Source organism: Andrena cerasifolii, chromosome 12, assembly GCF_050908995.1.
Source record: "Andrena cerasifolii isolate SP2316 chromosome 12, iyAndCera1_principal, whole genome shotgun sequence".
Taxonomy (NCBI): domain Eukaryota; kingdom Metazoa; phylum Arthropoda; class Insecta; order Hymenoptera; family Andrenidae; genus Andrena; species Andrena cerasifolii.
The window spans coordinates 9,392,380-9,413,336 of NC_135129.1; the positions used below are offsets into that span (position 1 = coordinate 9,392,380).

The following is a 20,957-nucleotide window of genomic DNA, read 5'->3' on the forward strand; positions in this document are numbered from 1 at the left end:
GATTAATGGCTCGCTAGGCCGGGGCCGATGCTCGCCGACTGTATAACGAGCTTGGGCAGCTTTTTCTCTTCTATTTCCATTCACGATTCCTCGCTCTATCCACGCCCCGAGTGCACGTGCTCGTTATTTCAGCAAGGCTGCGCTCGAATCAGCCGCTACATTTTTTTGTGGGTTAACTAGCCAAGCATTCCGCTATGTTGAAAGATAAGTGGAACGACTGCACGGCCACCGTGCAAGATAGCGAACTTGTAATTCCGCAAGCTACACGAGCGTGGCGCCTTCTTTTCCGTGCTGCCCACCTCTTTCGGGTCCTCCGCGGAATACTCCAACGAATATTATCCTTGCTTGACCCGCGGTGCCAGAAATTCTCTGAGAAACGTGGTCGGTCGCCTCGGTCATTTCGCAACGATGAATACGTGTATGCACCTACTGTTTCCGACGTGGCTTCTCGCAACGAAAACCTCGGTGCCGGCCATCGTGCGGGCAGAATGAAAAGAGGGTGAAAGATGCACGTGGAAGTAACTGACGGTTACAACGATCGGGCGAGTTAGAGTTTCTAGTCGGATGGACACGCTCGAAGGGATACAAAACGAAGTTACGGGAGCCATGGCGGCGTAATTGCTGGCCTGGGCGCGTTGGATCGACGTGATTGCACGATTGCATGCCGCTTTCCTTTTGCACGTTACGCCCCTGGTTTTGTCGCAACGCTCCACGGGCGGTATATCTCTGCTACATGCTCCTTTTGCGCGCTCTATCGCCACTCGGATTTCAGTTTCTTTCGAGCGGTATTTTGGGCACAATAATCGCCTTGCTCCTTTGTGCTCCTTTGTCGATTGCCGCTGAAAGGATCCGGCCAACCCTCGAGCAACGATCCACGGCGCTGGGCCGCGAGGAACATGGTTGGTGACTCGATCGCTGGGATCATTAAGAGCCAGGTCGCACGCGGGCGCTCCTTAGCAAATTCGGTTAAATTCACCCAGGTCGATACTCGAGTAGACGAACGCGAGAGTTGCCCGTGGAGTATGAAAGTTCAGGCACCAGCCGAGGAAGGGATCGGAGCGAGGAAGCGAGGGAGAGACGCTGCAGCCGACAGAAGCCTCCAAGATTCTCACAGATCCTCTCAGACATCCTGGTGGTGACGTCAAGCCGTCTGCAAGAGCAACACGAGTGACAAGAGCACACACGTGCAGCGGATTTTTCGACGGCAGAGAGGTAGACCAGTTCTACGTGTGCTTCTGGTTTTCGAAAAGAAGAAGGAGGACGGAACCTCCGATGCCGGAGGTCTGTTTTGACAGTGGACACCGGCTAGGGGCCGGGACACTGACAGCCAGTAAATACTGCCAAGGAACACGAAATGGGAAAACTTTGAGCATATGTGTCGTTGCGTTATACTGTTTGAAACGAACCCAGTTGCTCTTTCAGCAAGCTATCAGTCTAACTCGACGAAAGTGTACCAAAATTTAAGCATTCGATTCGCAAGGAACAGAGGATGGACGTTGAAAGGCGCGTCGCTCGCGTTTCAGAGCTATCGAAAAACATTCCGTAGGATCTCCCCCTTTGAGAGGCGAAAAGAAACTGGGAAGTCACCGTGGGCGTGCATAGATTTGCCCTTGGACCACTGGGGATGTTCATTGAAAGGCTAGAGGAGAGATCCGCGTTGTCGTTCGCCCCAGGGCCAAAGAGAGACGGTGAAAGGGTTGACACAGCCCTGTCGAATCATCGAAACACGCCGCCCGTACGTGGGGCGATAGTTCGGCGACAGCTGGCGACATACCGGCTCGTCACGTGACGATTATTACAGGGGCACCGCGTAGTTTGGATTACGAAACGCAAAAGGGTTTTTTTTTCTCTCCGATGAAAATATTAGGCGGGTCTGGGTTATCTGGTGTTGCGACAGCTGTAGGCTGCTTGTTTTGGATGGAGGCCAGTGTTGATCGAAGATGTAGAATTAGGGAATCGTTCTAATGGGTCTGTCCACAGTGGCTGGTGGCCTACAGACAGGGAACGATAACGAAAGAGGCACGGAATTAGATTGCGGAGGTAGAATCGGCCTGAAGACGCGGAGTAAACGAATTAGCAAGGTGTCTCGCAGACTCTGGGCTGTCGGTGGATAAAAAGGCAGCCGGTTTTCACGGTTTGGCAAAGAGGATTAAACGCAAGTCCCATCATCCAATTGTCGCGTTCGACGATTCCCTCAAATGGACAGCCAATTTGTAGGGACTTATTTTTCATCGTCGGGGTGTAACGGTCGCGATACGTCGCACCCTTCGGGGTCAATTAGGCGTCCTCGAGCTCCGGGGTATAATACCTGCATCGTATTACACCCCACGTAGAAGCCCTCGGTGAGAAAAGGTGGCGGCGCAACCGAGGCCTGCGGGGAATAATTGGATTTGCCTGGCGGACAGGGCCCGCGAAATGGCACATTTCCGCGTCGATCTTCCGTTGGTAATGGAAAGAACATTTCCAGTTTAAAGAAAAGGATGACGGCCCTTGCAGCGGACCGTTCACGCGGCAATTAATCTTGAAAGGAAAGAGTTACGAAGTCGTGGGTACCGCGGAGGGTTGGCTTCGTTCTGTATCGAGGGATGGAATCGACGTAATGGCAGAGCAACCCTTTGACCAGATGGCCGTCACGTAGAATTCGACGACAATGTTATCTCGATCTGCTCTCTTTGTGGGACCATGTTAGAGGAATTGAGTCGTCAGGGTCGCTGCCAGGAAGGGTAGCCGACCGGGAGATCACGCTGATAAAAGGGACAGGAGGTCGATTCGGTGGCTTCTAGCTCGAGCCTGCTTTCGGTGATTTAACGGAGAACAGTGGACTGAAATATACAGGTTAATGCGCGTACCTCCTCACTAACCAAAATTGCAATTATGACGGGGCAGCGACTCAACAACGGAGGAGCACAAAAGAGGGAAGGAGGGAGAATCGTCAGGCTCCCATTTGGAGAGGATTAAATTCCTTCGTCGAGCAGCTTCTCGTCCGAAGCAGAATGGACTGTCCGCACAATGGAGGGATAACAAATTAGTCGTCATTTCGGCTTGTCCGGTGAAAAGGATTGCGGCACAAAGCGGTGGTTTGGCTTTCAGGAAAAAGCAAACAACGGACAGCAGCTACCCCATGTTTCGGTAAGTTCTCGTTCACGGGCGCGGAGGGAGAGAGTCAATAGGAAAGCATATTTCGGTCAGCGATTCTTGAGAGAAAAAGTAGGGTAAGCGAGAGAAGGAACCGGTCTTCCACGACGGTGCCGCGGCGTTCTTTGCGATCCTCGCTCGTCCTTGGCTTCAATTCGATTTCCATCGGGCTCCGCGGCGATGTTTACACAACGCCGCAGAGTTGCGCTGGGCAGGAAGGGCGGCCATTCCCCGGGCGAAACACAGGGCGGGAAAGGGAGAGAGATGGCAAAGAAAGGGTTGGAAAAGCGAATCAGGTTTGCGCGGTGATCAGGGTCCATGGATCCTTTCCTAACTCCTCGCACGGACGCAGAAGGAGCCGGGCAGAAAATCATAATGACCGACAAAAGGCCTCGATGGCACCATGGCGTGCAGCCACATGTAGACAAGGCGAGATCTCGCACCCCTTTCTCACGCGACACCTCATCGCGCGCTCCGAGGATCCATCTTCCCTCGCTGGGCCCCCAACGGACTAGCGCGAGATCGAGGATCTTCTTTCTCTTACTGGAGATCCAGGAGCAGCCGGATCTTCGAGTGTATTCTTAAGTGGTAGCATTAATTCATTCGTCCACCGATCTTTCTTCTTTATATTCAGTGTTTCACCTAGATCAGTTGACCGCTGAACTCTGACCAGCCAATCGACAGACTTTCTACCGGCGATCGACCAAGAAACAGATTTGCTCCGCGGAGCTGCCTGCATCCATGCTTATTGGCGCGCATTGTTATGCTAATGTCGATCGCACGTCAGGAACCACCCCGGGCAGCGATATTTTTGCCACTTTATTGCCGTAATTTCGTAACGGCACACCCGGGGTTGCCTTGGTTGGCCCGTGTACATGTGATTCCACGAAATTCGACTGGAATCGCAACCCTTTAACCGGGCTGCCCGGTCGCGCACACGGGAGAGCCGTGATTTATGGCGAGCTGGCATCAATTGTGTCGCAACTATGTGGCTACCCCTTTAACGCCGCTTTCGTCACTCCCTCCGGGTGCGCTCTATCTACCCCTGGGGGAGAGAAAGAGGATCGAGTCGAGCGTGGAACGAGCGATTCTACGGGTTACTTCCGTCTCCGGTGCGCAAGTTTGTTTTAGGGAGGCGGCCGTTCTTCTTCGCAACGCTTGACAACTCACTTTGCACAGTGCCGCCACAGCTTTGCCATATTTTCACGAGCAAGCTCTATCTTCCTCTGTGCTCTCACAGCCAAATCAGTTGTCGCTCACTGCAAAGTCCATTTCACACGGCGAGTGACAAAATGCCCTTCCATTACTGTTCAGCGTTGAGCGCGCAATTAAATCCCCGGCCAGCCCAGGAAGTTCGATCGATCCCCAGCCAGTCGCTCGCAACGGTTGCTCTAATGATCGCGGTAATAGCCTCTAAACTGGCGATACGTATGCAAGGAGAGAAAGAGAGAGAGGGGCGGAGAGGTGGAGCGGCGCACAGTGCGAAAGTCAGTTAATTTTAACCCCGCTGCGAGGCTGCAGCGGGCCGCTGTTTGTATGGAAATTTACCGGTCGGAAAATGACCGTGTCGAAAGGCTCGAAGAACGGGGGCTTCTTCGTTCGCTAGACGCGTTCCCGCTTTGCTTTCTTCCCAGCAATTTACTCCAGCAAATTATCGGGACCAGCGATCGCGTCGATGGAGTTCAAAGGGGGTTACCGTGACCGTTAAAAACGCGAGGGGTTACCACAGATTTTCGGCACTGCTGGAGAAAGTGCCTTTTCTTTCCCGGCGATCCGTTTGCTCGAGTTAGCCAGATTCTGTGTCCAGTCGACTGCTCCTTCTCGCACCTACAGAGTCTCTTGATCCCCGATTTTCAACTTCTTTCAGCAGCCTTGACTGTCTCGAATCGCTGCGTTTCTGGCGAGTTAGTAGCAGTTTAAGGGTACCTTTCTTCTCGCTAACCATTAACGTTCCCAGCTAGAGGAACAATAAGCTTACTACTTCCTTAATTAGAGCCAAATAACCGCGAGTCGTTGCATAATCGACGGCGCTCCGTGCGCCACGTTTCAACGCACAAGTTCACATTCTCACAGCGCGAACGAATCGGAGCTTCTCCATAATTGATCCGCGGGCAGAGCGAGCAGGGGCCGTTTTGGCAGCCACGTGGAAAAATCGACGGGTGTCAAGTTTTGAATTATGCACCCGCATGTTCCACACCCCCATGACTGGTCTGACCACCGTGTCCCACAGTGGGTCTGCCGAATATCTTCACAGTGCTTCGACGCTAGAAAATGTATCGTCCTCATTCTTCCCTGACAATGTTTTCTGTCACGCTGCGCTGTTGGGCAAGTTTGTGGTTCCCATTTCGCTATTCGACGAGGATGTTGGGCACGCATCTGCCCTCTGAGCCTCCCACGTCATGCTTATCAGAATACTCCCAGAAATATTCTTCGAAATCAGTTGCACCGTACGCGTCAGAGTATTTTCTCGAGAGCGTCTCGCGTCGGATGAGCCGAAGTATTTCCCTGGATACTCCGACAAACGCTTTCTGTTCCCTTGGTCTCTGTTTCTATCAGTAATTGAACGTAGCGCAATTATCGCGCCCCCGTCGCACCGTCTCGAATCCTCCTCGTCCTTTGATCTCGCGCTTCATTTTTTCCCCGCCGCACTTTGTCCGGGAACGCGGCCCGTGGGCGTCACGCGAGAGATAGCGGAAAGGGAGGAGAACGAGAAAGAGGAAGAAGAAAGCCTGGGGATAGCGAAGGCGTGAGTAACGGATACGAGAAGACAGAGGAAGCATTCATGGAACAGCGACACGTGTTTCCTCGCTCGATGCCTCCGCGATCCCTTCGCCCCTTGTTCGCGCTGGCGCGCCATGAAACACGGCTAATTGAACGGGAAATTTCCTCGCAAACGAACCGGGAAACTCGCAAACGGGATTAGCATCGTGGGAGAGCCAAGTTTTCCCGCGGAACCGTACCAATTCCTCCGTGCTCTTCCTCCCTTCGCCGGAGTTCTTCTCCGCCAACGCGCAATCCGAAGTTTCGCACGTTGCCCCCGAGGAAACGGCATTTCAATTTCCATTTAAAGTTAATTATCGGCTGCCCCGGTGTTCCGTGGATACACGGAACGTCTATCGAGCCGGGTAACATCGCGCGAGGCGAATTAGATAGAAGCTAAACGTCCCACGAGCGATGAGGCGGGTTACTTGGAAACCGAGGGCAGGATTTCCATTGCGGGCGCAACTCGCAGACGCGATTAATTGCCGTTATCTATTTATACCGCGAATTTTTATCGCGCGTCCGAGAAAGGAGGGCCGTGAATAGAAGATGACTCACGGTAAACATTCAGCTACCCTTCTTCGCGCGGAGACGTGTCGGGGATTCAGATACGTCGCTTGAAAGTGAAGAAAATGACGTGGCGGGAAGAAAGGAGCTGGCACACAGCGTGTACACACACACGTATCTATCCAGGAGGGGAGAAATGGAAGAAGCAGCAGGCTCATCGATTTCAGTGTCCCTCCAGTCGAACAAATTTCCTCGAGGATAAAAAGAACGCGCAGCTTTCCCCCGAAGTGGATCGATGGACCACGGCCTCTACGGGGTCCTGACAGATCGCGCGACGATGACTTGCTGCGTCGACGAATTAGCAAACGTCCACGCGCGATTCGGTGAATTTATGAAAATCCGGGGATGTCAGGGTGAGGAACGGTGGCAAAGGAAGCACAACGGTCGATCCTCGCGCGGATAGAGAGATGATCGACGATGTTCGATGACAAAAGAATAGACCAGCATCCCCGTAGACGACAAAGGGCACACGAAACGGTGACAATGCTTCTGTTTACCCTGGAAATTATCAAGAACCGTTCGAAGGGTCCTGGAAGAATGATGCCGCAGGATTTGCAGCATCAGACACACCCAGACCGCTATTCGATCGCCATTAGACTGCTCATTTCTTGGGAAGCAGCCTTGTTCCCTCGCCGAGTGTCTTCGACGCTGCACTTGTAGGTTCGTTATTTGATCGATAACGGGGTGGATATACCGTTTCCTTTGCGGCTGGGGAAGCGTCCGCGCAAGGGTGGTACCGTTGTTTGTTATCGTTTAGAAGCAACGCGTACCGCTCGAGCGTGCTTCCCTCGGAGCAAGAACCATCTTGCTGCACAGACGACATCTGTCAAGTCCTGTTCCTACGCTTTTTCTTTCAGATCCAACTTTCCCGGCTCGCACGAACGCGCGGACCACTCTCGTCTCGAGTCCTCTCGGGCCTCGAGTCGAGAGGGCTTTTCTTTTCCTCCCGATCGATCGTGCGACCAAGCCGATTCGCTCCTCTTTTTTTCGCCCTCTCTCTCGCCTCCATTCCTCCTCTTCGAGCACAATTCGAGTGCATTATGCCGGCGAAACAATGGCACAAAGGTCCTGCAGGGCTCACGTGCGGGGCAGGATCCAGGCGAACAGCTGGCGCGAAATTTTGCTGGAATTTTTACAGTATCTGTCGTCGGGAATTCGTTAAAACACTGGGCAGCTGGCGCGAGGAGAGTTGGCGCGCGTTCCACTGCCTTTTCGTTCTTTCATACTGATACTTGAACGCTCCCAAGCATTTCTAATTTTAACTTCGTAGTTGAGGAACACTCTTTCGCAGAAATTGCATGGAATATTCTCAGGGCTCTTCGAGAATACATATTTTGCGACTGTGCATTTCAAAGTGGGTTGACCGTATTCCATTGCGGGCATGTTTTACGCGGAATGCTTGTTTAATCCCCGTTCGATAGGTTTACCGAACACGACTTCTCTCCGTCGATTGTCACTCCCGATTGTTCCCCTTTGCCTTCATTGTCGAGTCTCCGCGAGCTTGCGAACAATGGCCTTTGTCACTGGTCGCACAATCCTCGGCTGTTTATCGAAGAATTTTCCGGTTGGAAAACATTTCACGGATCGGTCGATAAAAAATAATAACGGCGCGCTGGTCAGGGAGGAGGGGATCGGGTGGAAAGTCGAAAGAAAGCGTTGTTGATGCAAGGTGTCTCACGGAAGGAAGCGCGGCAAGCCGGGAGGAGCGAGGAAATAAAAGAATTACATAAACCCTGGTTCCGCAGAGTGTCGTCGTACGTGCGAGGGATCGGCGGATAGGGGATGAGAAACGGGATGATAATAAATGACTCGAAGACGAACGCGCGATTCACATGCGAAGATTGATGACCCTGAAGAAGGGGATGCTCAGCCAGCTCTGCGCCCTTCCCCGCACACATATTTTAATCCCTCAAATCACTGGAAGAAGATTATTCCTTCCACTTCCCAGTGCAACTAAAAAACTCGCGCCACGAGATATTGCTGTGGATTAGGATCGAACTAGACGCTTCTTGAAATAATTCTCCAGCATCTTTCCATCTTAATGTATGTCCTCCATACATATTGGTATTCCTCCGTCATCGTTAGGATGGAGCTTAATTTTCAACTATGAAAATATGATCATCTTACCTCAATTTGTTCCTTTTTATAGGGAATAAAATCGAGAAGAATATAAGCGCAATTGATCTACATTTAGGGGTAGCTGAATGATGCTGAAATTTCCAATGTACGCGATGATTATAATACTTTTTTTAACTTCTACGTTCCACCCTAATCATCATCTACACGTTCTTACGGCCAGTGGGAACGTGCTTCTGCGACTAAAATCGGCCGAAACCTCCCGCTTGGATAGTTCCATTCACAAGCAAGACGATTTATTTCCAAACACGGATTCGTTTTAGTAGTTGCGTCGGTCAGGGATCGTGAGCAGTGAAAATCGCAGAGAACTGTGAAAACGCCTCGTGGAAGAGGCAGAAAGGGCACCCGTCCCCAACTGGGAGGTGGAAACGATCTTTCCAGGCGATCGGATTCTCCTGGAAGGAGCCTGCTCCCCTACTCTTTTTGACTTCCTCCACGACGGGCTGGCTCTATTGTGCCTGAAAAGTCAGGAACCTACCGTTGGCGATTCGACTCGTGGCGGAGTCGATTCGTCCTCGGGGAGGATTGTGAAGGAAAGCCTAATAACCCCGGCGAAAAAGCGCGGGCATTCGTTACGGGACGAGAGTCCTTGCTCGTCGAGAGGGTTGAGGATCGCGTGGTGACTTGCCTTTGATTTCGACGGCACGAAGCCTTGCCGCAAACACTGCGCGAGCAAAAAATGCTCCCCAGTAAGCGTTGCTAACGGGTTCACCGTGTAATTACTACTAACGAACCGTTTGTTTCGCCCGACGAGAGGCGCTGCGACTTCGCAGGTGTGCCTCGAGCGTCGAGGTAGCCCGGCGCCAAACCGCGAGGATCGCATAATGCATGGCAAATTCTTGCAAGCGTTGCTTTGTCACGGTTGGCAAAAACCGATGACCACTGCTCGTTAATGGCAACAGTAACGATATCCCGTTCGTTCGGAGCGGGATATCCATGATACTTCTTGGCAGCACCGTTGGGGAGGAAGCTACCTTGAAGACGGACTGTAGCAGACCGGAGGCACCGGTGACGCGCATTTCGTGCACCAGAAAGCCCCAACGGCGCGTTCACGGTAACGGTGACCGTGTTTCCAGCAGTGTTCCTCGCGTTTTATGTTTCGTCGGCAGGCTCGACTCGCATGACGACTACCAATGCGTTCCCACCTCCGCTTCCTGGTTCCTCGGCGGAGTTTCCGGCCTCGTGACAGCCCGTCCTGGTCCACCGCTCGGCTCGTTCCGTGTCTCGTCACGTTACGGGTTTGTCACTTTCACGTCGCATTTCACCTCCGCGGGACGCGGTGCAGATTTCCTTCCTTGTACGCCACCGCGTTCCAACTAGAAACTCCACCGAGGGCCGGAAGCGACCTCGGTCTAAAGTCGAGAATCAGAATGCCAGAAAAGTGCACCGATCTAAAAGCAAGGGAGACGTTTTCGCTGCACTGGGCGCGTTAGTCGTGGAGTTCCCGATTCGGGCCCCAGCCGGGACAAAGGAGCGGTGATGCATCGAGAAAAAAGATGCGGGGAGGCTGCAGGAGCCTGGGAGGAAGAGGACTGCGTGGAAAATTGAGGGTGTTCCCCGCTGATGATCCTGGCGAATAAATAATTCATGGTGCTCGCGACAGGCACGACAGCCGTGAAGAAAAAACGGCTGATGGGGGTTCCTGTTTGACCAGGATGACGCGCTCGGGACTGACAGGAGGCAGATCAGCGTGAAGGAGCGAGGTGAAAAATGGAGAGAACTGTTAAGCTGGATTTTCGGTGTTGACTGAGGCAACGGAAGAACGGAAGCGGGACTCTTTTTACCCATCATTCAGCAGTGATCTTCGTGGGATCGATGGGGGTTTCTTTTTCCGAAGCATCGTCAAGGCGAAGGCGGCATCCTTTGGTGTTTATCGGATTTTCGGGATCGATACTGGCTTTTAATAGACCTGGCTGACATTAGAGATGAGCCCACGTTGCAGGAGATGTTCCACGTGTACCAGGTAACGCCTACGAGGAGACGTGCGTCACGAGAGAGATGCTGGAGAAATACGAGGTGTAAGGTTCCAGTGTCTAATGGCGATGGATGTGGACGAGAAATGGTTAACGGTATCAATTTCAGACTAGACCGAGGAAAGAGTCACCGGGTATACGCGACAGCTGTGCGTTATCCTAGGATCTGAGGAAATAAACGGTTTCCTGAGTGAAACGTGCCACTGCGGTGTGTGGGCCAGACACGGGGGCCAGGCAACCATGCGACGAGCCGCGCTTAAGGTTCTTCCACGCAGGACAGGCCGATACTCGAACCTCCTCGGCTCGTTCATAAATATTCATGCACTTCCGTAATAAAAATTCGTGAATGGACGAAGGGATTGTCCTTGGACAGGCGCACGGGAGAAAGAGCGCATGGTTACCGTCGCTTTTGCCTTTCTGTACTTGCCATCAGCGTTGAAGCTGTCCGAAGCTTCGCTCCTTATAAATATTCTTTACACCACTCTTATCGCCCTTCGATGATATCAGGAAAATTAATTTACGGCTTCTGGTGATTGCCGATTTTATGGCCCTAGTAGCTGTGTCACATGTTCTGTATCACGTGCTCCATCGGTCGCAAACCGGTGCCAATGAAGCGCTGGATTCGCGAGTATCGAGGACTCTGCGTTTCAGAAAATCGGGTCACATACTTGTGTCACGTATTGCCGGCTCTCGAGACGAGGAACTTTCAGTTCGGCAGGATGCGGGTATAGAGGATCGGTTTATTTATGGGGCGTTCACACGAATGCCTCGCGTACGACTTCTCGGATTTAATGAACCGTGAGAGAGCGGATGGTGCCTCTGCTTCGGGATTCTTTGGCTCCAGACGCGTTTCGTGCCATTTAGATGGCACGACCGAAGGGAGGTGTACGCTTTCCTGGGGCCACGGACTCCCAAAACGAGCGTCCCCGATCAGAGAATACGATTTAACGGGTTACACTCCAAACAGATGTTCAGTCATGCCACAACTCAATAGACTGGCTAGACTAATATTATTCTGCACACTCCTTAGAAAAGTTGTAAATTCCCATCGCTGCTAACGAAGGGAGCCTTTATTCCTCAGTAGGCGAAAAGCAGTAATGAGATATAAAATAGAATATTGGTAAAAATCCCGCGTTCCACTTAAAAAACCCAGGCCATTTTCAAACACTCAAGTTGATTGGCAAAAACTGAATTCCAAGTGCATACTTGCTACGCTCCGTTACCTTGCAACATCCAAAGTGCAGTGTTTAATTGAGCCGTCAGGCTACAGTGACTCGACCCACGTTTCAAATTCGCAGGCCTCGCGTGGACTCCCCTGATCAACAGTACACAGAACAGCCGAAAGATTCGAGCGTACGAAGCAGCTCGAACCGTTCGTCCTATATAATTGCCGGTGCAATTAACGTAGCTGACTGGCGCCGAAAAAATTGAAGCCTAATGCCTGTTCCACGGGGCGTAATGATGAATCACGTGTTTCGTAATCCTCTCCGCGGAAAATCTCACGATGCGTCGTTCCTAGTTGCCTGCGACGAGCGGGGCTGACCCTGAAGCTCTCGTGATTCACCGTTGCAAAAATGCTGCGTGCCAAGTGGTTTGGAAATGGCGGTGAAAACAGATTAGAAGAATCGCTGGCAGAGAGGCACGCTCCTCGCTGCAGAGAGCTTTCGTTTTTCGCGTGGGAAGAACGCGAAACCGGCGCCGCTTCTCCATTACCTCTAGCTAGCAGAGTCGATGAGATTCGCGACACTTTCACGATAATGGCGCGTGCAGGGACGCGAGGCGGGAAACAAAGGGATGGAAGGAGCAGAGGGATTACGGACAATTGCGGGCGGTTTTTTACGAGCTGTCACGTAAGTCACGATCGACTTGTTTCGCTCGCGTGTCATGGCAGGCGTCGCGTGTGCCGATTTCCAGAGGCCTGGGGATCGACGAGCCGGGGAGAACGAGCGCAAAGGATTTGCTTCGCGATTTTTAATACGCGCTTTCTTGGAACTGCGGTTGGAGGACACTCGATGCACGGCGGACACGAGGCTGAATGAAGTTAATGATACGTCCCTTCCACCGTCGCGCGAGTTATACGGCTGTTGAAAGCAGCCTTTTGTCGTTCTATCGAGCACACGCGCGCTCGATTCGTGCAAGCGACGCCCGTCTCCGTGCGACGTGTTTCTTCATCTCGGAGATTCAGAATCTCCGCGCGCACTTTCAATTCTTCCACGGCTATGGGAACGTTGAATCGTAATTAACACGGCTGCAAGCTACTGATGAAATCGGAGCTGGAAATTTTCGCTCCAAGCGCAAAGCCCACTGTGAGCGTCGGTAGCTAGGGTATCAGCTGTCAGTCGAGAATTTTCATAAGAAACACCTTGCAGTAATAAAATTTCGAAATAGGATTGAGGAATAACAATTCCAATGGGCTCTAAATAGCTGGATCGTCGCAGGAAAATCGTCCTTTATTAAAAAATCGAAGAGACGCTTCGAAAGTGCCGCATTTAAATCCCTTCGTTTGCTCTGGAAACGATTAACCGTAAACGCTCCACACGCCGCTGGCTATTGGCCCGTACCACTCTAGCCTGATTATGTCCCGAAAACGCCGTGAAGAGTGAAATATCTTGCCATTGAAGGTGTCCCCGCGACTCTATCTTTAGCCCACGCGATCGATGCGAATATGGAAATGATCGTGGCTATTCACAGACCATCAGCTGGTTTCCGTGGAAACCAGGTGGGGGCGTGTGTCGTAGGTCGTTCCTCGTCGAGCACGCGGCCCACGGCGCCCATCTGCGTGGACGAGCGTGTGGCAGGGGCACGGGTGAAGGACCCCGTGGCAGTAGCTCTACGCCAATTCGCTGCTATCGAGCCCAGGAATCCCAGGAATCCGGTCGATCGCGTCCTTTCGATAGCCGCGCGCCAGCCGCGCCGACGTCCTTCGAACCATTGATAAGGAATTCCTCGGGGCTGCGGTTAATGGAAGTGGTTAACGGCCACTCGTTCCACTCGCTTTGTATGCGTCGCAGTGGCTCTCGTTGGCTCGTGCTCGATATAATAGTCGAGATAACAAGGCTCTGTTGCGCAACAGGCCTCGGGGGGTGTCGAGGATTCCGGCGCGCACCAGCTCGTTTCCACGGATTAATTCTATTCGCCTCGCTTGTAGGATGATAGGGATCAGAACCGCCGCACAGTGGTCCCAAAGTGCGTTTTTGTGGACAAAATTCCGTATCTCCGTCAATTCTCAACCGATTTTTATCTTTTTCTGCTGGTTTTGTCGGGGATTAAATTTGCTAAAATGTTAAACAGTAGTTTTCGAAAATTTTCTTTAGTTAAGAATTCACCGTGATACGGAATTTTGTCCACGAAAAGCCATTTTGGAAGCACTGTGCGCCACATCGAGGCGAGCGTGGGGGTTCGTTGCGGGTGGCGTTAAATCGGAGGAGACCGACGACAAGCGCCCTCGAGGTGCAGTCGAGATCCCAGTGTCTATTTCCACGTTTAGGGCCCAGCGAAAATAGCCACGAATGCCCGGCGTCGAGGCGTGGGCGTGTTTAGGTGACGTTTCCAGCGGTAATTGCTGGGGCGAATCGAGACGGGCCGAAGGGAGACCACGGGACGTCCGTGATAGCGCTGTCGGCCATACTCACTCCTACGTGGGGCTCGGTCGAATGACGTCAATTTCACGACCGCCGCCCCGGCTTTATCCACTTTCGTTCGGGTGGAAACGAGAATCCCTAAGCTTATTATTAAACTCGTTATTGTATCTCCGTAGTTGCGAGCGGAATAAAAGCCGTGGGCATTGGTCGCGTGCGCAAATGTCAAATGATTCGGTGACACGTGAATCGGCGTGGACGACGCTACGCGACGCGGTACGCGCTGATGAATTATGCACGGTCGCCGGTTGGGGGCTGGTTTTTAATTAAACGCGAGCAGCGGTAAAGGTCACCGCGTATCCTCAATTGCCGCGGGAGGGTCGATCAATAATGAACGAGTTGCCCAGGTCTGATTGATCCTCATTAGACCCCCAATTTTTTTGTTCGTTCCAGGCGAGCTGCACGTGGAGGACCTAGGCGAGAGGCGGGTCGTTTCCATCAGGATGGGATGGCTGTGGGTCGAGGGTACTCCGATGAGGCTGCCGCTGAGGGCGTTGAACCTGCGACAGGCAGCACCCAGCCACTGTCAACCTCACGCGCTGGCACTTGGTTTCACGCTGAGTAACTCGCAGGACCACGCACTCGCCACTTTCTGGGTAATTCGGTGTTTTTAACTCGCTACGTGGTTCCGCTGTTGGCTCAGTCAGCTGGATCAACCTAGTTAATAAAGTTGGAAAGGGCCAGAAGTCGGAGTCTGCGGCGAGGAGGAAGTCGAAAACGGTGGTGGTATAGGCCGGGGCAGAATAAATTCGTTGCAACACGCAATGTAATTGCATGTAAATGGCCCTTATCTCCGGCACGATCCGTTTCCTTGCCCGCGAACACTTTCTCGCGCCTAGCAGCTCCCGTTTTGCTAAACGCCGCAACTTCTAATTACGGTCTGCCAGCGTCGCCATTCGATTTCTACTCTCGTTATACAATCCCGCGGCCATGCTTCGGAGCCGGTCGATACCGATTCCCTAGACTTGGCCAAAAATTTCTGTTCGCCTGACTTTCTCCTCGCTTTGCATAACGAGTATCCAGCGATCCGTCGGCCTGGCGAATCGCGCCGTTCCCCTCCCCCCGATCTCCGCGCAACGAGTCAGATCGGGAATCTGGCGGATCCTGCGGCTTCGGCCGAAAGATCGCCGGATAAGATGGTGGGAAGGTTCTCGAAGGACGTCGGGCGAGATAAGGACGAGAAACGCGGGGGCGGCTGCGGGATTACGTAAGCCCGCGCTCGCTCGACGCTGGGGATGGTAAATAAGGTCAGTGGGCAAGGTCAAAATCCGCAGTCCCGACGACAAACGGACGCGTGGGAGATGGCTGAGCCATTCTCCCATGACCCGGCATTGTCAAGGAGTCCCACCATCCTCCTTTTCCTGGGCGAACGAGTTCCTTTGGCTCCGTTGGCTTAGTCACTCAAAGGATATCCCCCCGATCATCTCGTAACATCTCGATTGAACGGCGCCTGAGAGTCACTTTGCTCGAGTCTCGTTCGCGGGGGAGGGCGCGTCAGGGACAAAAGAGTTATTGTCAGATAGCGATGACGTCTAGTCGCTTGAGACCTTTTCTTATCTGAGGGAATATTGAACTTGCACGGATCTCCTCGGAGCCTTGGCTCTATGTCTCAGGTCCCTCGATGGTATTCCAGTACCTTATCCTACTAACGTAAGAATGTTTCTCCATACACAGGCAGATACGGAGCCGATCTACTGGTCGTGGGTTCGAGCGATCGCAGCGGAGCTGGTCAGGCAGACGCCGTTTCGAGCGCAGCGTTGCTTGAACTTCCTCGAGATCCTGACCATCTGTCCCAGAGGGCCAGTCCCGCTGCCGGACAGCCCCACGGAGTCCAGGAGACGGTCTCGAAGCGAGTTGCGCTGCTGGCCGAGCGATTCGCCCTCGGAGAAGGACACCAGGGTCACCACGTTGCTGGAAGACTCCAGGAGGAGAGCGAGGAGCGAGCTACGGGGTTGGTCCAGTAGCAACTCGAGCGACGAGGACCTGCTCGGCGAGTTTCGCAGCATACCGACGATAATAACGAAGGGTCAGCCGGTGACCAGGACTTGGGGCTGCAGCGAAAGCAGCGAGGGCAGCGACGACAGCCTCCCCTGGGGCGGCGTGTGTCGCTCCAGCGTCGATTCCGTGGACTCTGCGGTGTCCCTTCCTGAGCCGGAGACCAGGGAGCAAAGAATACAGAGGTACAAGGAAGCAAGGAGGCGGGAGAACGAAGCTAGAAGCAGGAGAGTCCTGGAGGAGGACGCCAGGAGGCGGAAGGCCAGAGCCGAGGAGAACAACAACGACATCCTCAAGACGTACGGCTCCAACAGATCCAGAAGCAGAATCTACTCTGGGAACGACAACGACGAGTTCCGTCTGACGTCGCCGAAGAAGGACGACACCGACGCCGACGCGTCCAGGCTGAGGAACGAGAAGAACGTGGTGAGCAGGCTGCCGCCAGTCAAGCCCAGCGAGCCTTCCACCGTGAGGTTCGAGGAAGATCATCGGAACGAGGAGGATAAGCGGAACAACAACAGCCCCAAGGCTGGTAACGCGAATCCAGGGATACTCAGAACGGACTTGAACGAAAGGAGGAGCAGAGCCAGGGAGAGAAGGAGCGTCCGCGAGAAGGGACAGCTGCTGGACAGAGCACAGTTGCTACCAACGCAGCAACCCGCCAGTACCGCGGTCGAGACGCTTCAGGAACGCAAGGAACGCCTGGCCCAGTTGTCGTCCAGGATTCCAGTGCCCCGTCAACTGTCGCAGGCCCCGGCCAAGCCTCTGGAGAATTTTAACTCGACGATTCTACCGAGGTGCTCGACCTCTCTGTCGGTCTTAACAGAACCCCCGTGCGAGGAGGACGTGGCCAGGCTCCTGGAGCGATGTCAGAGGGTTGACCACTACGTGCCAGTGCGGGAGAAGCTGACGTTGTTCGAGTCGCTCTCGAGGCTAGGCGGTCGACTGGCCAGGAGCACGGAGGACCTCGGCCGAGCGTCCTCGAAACCCAGTCCCAGAGGGAAGCAACGCGCCAGGTCACTACACGATCTTAATAGAGGAGCCAGGTCTGTCCCCGTCAGGGAGATGTGTCGCTTCTTTGAGGGTGACGTCGAGCAGGATTCGAGCCACAAGGCAGCCTCCCTCGCTAAGACGAGGTTCAGCGAGCCCTTGACGCCCCCGAGGACCACATGGAAGGACTCAGTGAGTTCGAAGGGCAGCGAAGCGCCCTGCGTCAGGTCGTCGACGAGGAAGAAACACTACTTCAAGTAGTCGCGCGATATTCCTCTGATACTTTCCCTCGCGCACCCTGGACCACTGGTTACTTCCACCTCGTGGAAGTAACTCCCAGATCTTTCAACTTTTGGCCCGCTGAGAAATTCCTATCCATTCGAAAGCAGGACTTTCCAAATCTCCAGGCGAGCTCCGACTCACCAGGGTGCTACGAGAAAGTGTCAGACGTTGGAATATTGAATTAAGAGGTCGTCCGGGAACGTACCGCCCCGGACGCGATCCAGAGGGATCACAGACCGGGTTGGCACTGAACGATCAACGTTTATCGAGCAGTTTAGACTCGAATATCCCGCTCTCTTGGCCGCGATGAATCGTCACACTCGTGTCGGGAGAAAGTCGCTGCCCGGAGCAGCTCGTTTTTTTGCCCTCCACGATTCGAACTGTGCTCGATTCTCGGCGCGACACCGGCCGCCGATCGACCGTTCAATATTTCTGGGTGGCACGAGCCTCGGCGAAGCTCGTCGAGGGACGGAATCGAAGATCGAGCACCGAGGATCGCCGAGAAACGCTTCCCCGTTGATGTTTGTCTGTACGTGTTCGTTATTTATTAGGCCCGCCCCGTTTTCGTAGAAAATTCTCCGCGCCTCGGCGAGAGGCGAATCTGTAAACGTGATCCGAACGAGCGTGTTGGATCGAGAGACGGAGAGAGACCATAGGCAGGAAGACGAAGAGAAAGAGAGAAGGTGAATCAGAGAAACCGGTAATTTCCATTCACCAACCTATCACCGCGATATTGAACACCTGTCCGATGCAAGTCGAACACTGCTCGATCCTCTCTACCTTTCCTTTTTCCGTTCTTCGATCGCCTTCTTCGCGATTTCCGTTCTCCTCGTCGTAATCGATCGTGCCCCAAAAGAACTTAGGAATAAATGGAAAACCGAGGAGCCACGAGCAAAGTGGAGGAACTTGGAAGAACATCATCTATTAAATCACAAATTTCAGTTCATTCGTGTAAATATGTTGTAAGTGTCGTCTAGCAGTCTGAAAACCACAGAATCCACTTGCAGACTTGCATCGTCGGTCGTTAATTTTGTAAGTGAAGGGACTAATTGCACTTTGATTCGAGTTTAATTGACAGATTGTCGCGTAAACAACGATCACCATTGTAACTAGTTGAAAAACGAAGGACGAGGGGACGCGAGTTGTTACCGGGTGAATTTCGAGCATCCGTTTCGATGATCGGCGCGTGAACTGGCGTCGACTTCCTGCCGCCTCCAATCGGGCCGATTATTTCCGTTCCTGTTTCTCCCCGGCTCTCACGTTTCTCTTTTTCTCTTGGGGGTTCAATTGGGTCGCGCGAGCGGCCCTTGAACCGCGCAGCTCGTAACTTCGTAGCGGTTTGCACGAACCAACCGCGGGGAAACTAACCGCGAAGGGAGATTGCGAACGGTGACGAGGAGTTTTCGAAAAGAGGGTGCTGAGTTTTTGTTGCGAACGTTGGGACGTTGGAGGTTTATTGGGATGAATTAGTGCTAATCAACGAAGTGCCAAAAATGTTACGTTTCTCGCGAAGAAAAGGATGAAAGTGTATAAAAAAAAAGGGTAATTAATAGATTTTGTATATACTTGTTTGTTTTAGGGTAAATTAATCGAGCGAAGAAATTAATCTGTTTCGTGTCTCCGAGACCCGCGCGACGGTATTATTTATTACACGTGTATAAAATGCGTTATCGATAGTTGCGTTACGTTGATTCCGCGAGAATCGAGCGATTTCTCGGCGGGGTAGTCGAAAGTTATCCCGGCGTTCCCCCAGGGAACCGCAAACGACCACGATTGTGTACAGTAAATTGAATTTAATTTAGTTTCAAGTCGCCAATCAAAGATCAACCCTTTATTTTTGTATTTAAAAAAGGGATCTACTTATACACGTATGCATATAGAGAATGTGTACGATTGTGTGACAATGTACGACTTGCGATTCGGTGTGCTTTTGTGTATAAAATCGTATACTGACGAAACTATAATGGAAAACTATGTATGACTAATGGGAAGAGTTATTTAAACGACGGCGGAACGATCGAGCCTTGGTGGATTATCTTGGATCACCATTAGGAATCACAAAACCGAAATTTCTAGTTTATCAACTAGTTAATTAGATGAAATCATTCTCACCGATATTGAACAAAAGAACTCAGCTTCCATTTCCAGATACGCAAAATTCTTAAATGAAAGCCACGCAGTGTGTTAAATAAAACAGACATAGCCAAAAGAAACTTTGCCAGCGTAGAGAATGAAGAAGTGATCCCGCAGCAGCAAGGCTCGATTGCGACGCCGATGCAAGCCGACGACCGTGCGCGGGGCTAGTTGCAAGAACAACCCCTTGTGCTCGGCGCGCCTTATCTCGGAGGCTCGCCCGGTGAAGGAGAAACGGCGCTCTGTGTTCGTTCACGGCCGCTCGTCTGTAAAAACGAGGTAATTCCGAGTGGTCCGACGGGCGAACGTGAGAAGTCATAGGTCCGAGCGCAAGGGCAGAGGGGGGGCGCCCTCGTGTTGCCAGAAAAAATGGAAAACTCGAGGGCAGACGTTGTTCTGCGGAAACCCTGTATAACCGGTCGATCGCCAAAGAGGCCCTCTAGTCCCTTGTCGGAGGAATCCGAAAAGGCTACCCTCCCTTAGGCTCTGCGTAACACAACAGCCCCTAATCCCTGCAATACACGTATTACACGAGATCCATCCCGCCGCCGGAGATTTATCCGCGGCCGTAGACGATATTTCCACGTGGTCGCCCCTGCGTAATATAGCTCGCGAGATTTGTATTTACGTTTGTTGTAATAAAAGGGACGAATAATGGCCGTTACATAAAAGTGATTGTCGTTAGAAAGTCACGGGAGGCCTTGGCCACTTTTCGCGCTCTCCGCGCTTTGCTTCGCGTCCTCTCGCAACCCTCTCACCTCCCCCCCTTCGCTGTTTTCAGGGTTCCACGCTCCTTTATTCCCCGTGCGCGGACGCCCACGCTATTTTTTCCCTCTTTCCTCTTTTTCCCTGGGCCCCGATCCGATCGCAGACACGTCGAGGCACGCGCTAGCTCGCGCCGCTAATTAGCTCGCGTTTTCGTAAGATCGCGAGCGAAGATTACTCCGGCCGCGTGATGAACTTTAGAAAAGGAGAGGCTTGTGCAACGACGCACCACCGTGAAATTATTGTATCGGGACTGGCCTGCCTCCCCCTTTCACAGACGAATCCGCGCGAAAGTGGACCGATTCGCCCGTGGAACGGTCCCTTTTCCTCTCTCGAGTGAACCCTGCACAGAGTAGAACGCTGGCTCTCGCCTCTGCAGTTCCTCTTTCTCAGGGTGACGAAATCGGGGCGATCCACGGCGACGAAGGTCACCGGTTGATCGCGGGACGCTTTTGAAATGGTCCCCGATCGGAATTCGTGTTCACCCGGTGGACCTTGATGGCTCTGGACGCTAGCGGCTTCTCGGCATCGTTTATTTGGTCCAGCCGCGGAGGACTCGTTCTTGCGTTTACAGGACCGCCCA

General features: G+C 52.8%; 1 protein-coding gene across 1 annotated transcript in view; it reads left to right on the plus strand.

Annotated features, from left to right (window-relative positions):
* The window catches only part of LOC143375017 (uncharacterized), a 32,023-nt gene extending 11,743 nt beyond the window's left edge, over positions 1-20,280 (plus strand). Inside the window, exons 2-3 of the mRNA XM_076823706.1 lie at positions 14,603-14,805; positions 15,884-20,280. Of these exons, the coding sequence (XP_076679821.1) occupies positions 14,603-14,805; positions 15,884-17,455 (1,775 nt within the window). The 3' untranslated portion in view covers positions 17,456-20,280. The remainder of the gene's footprint in view (positions 1-14,602; positions 14,806-15,883) is intronic.
* The last annotated feature ends 677 nt before the right edge of the window (positions 20,281-20,957 follow it).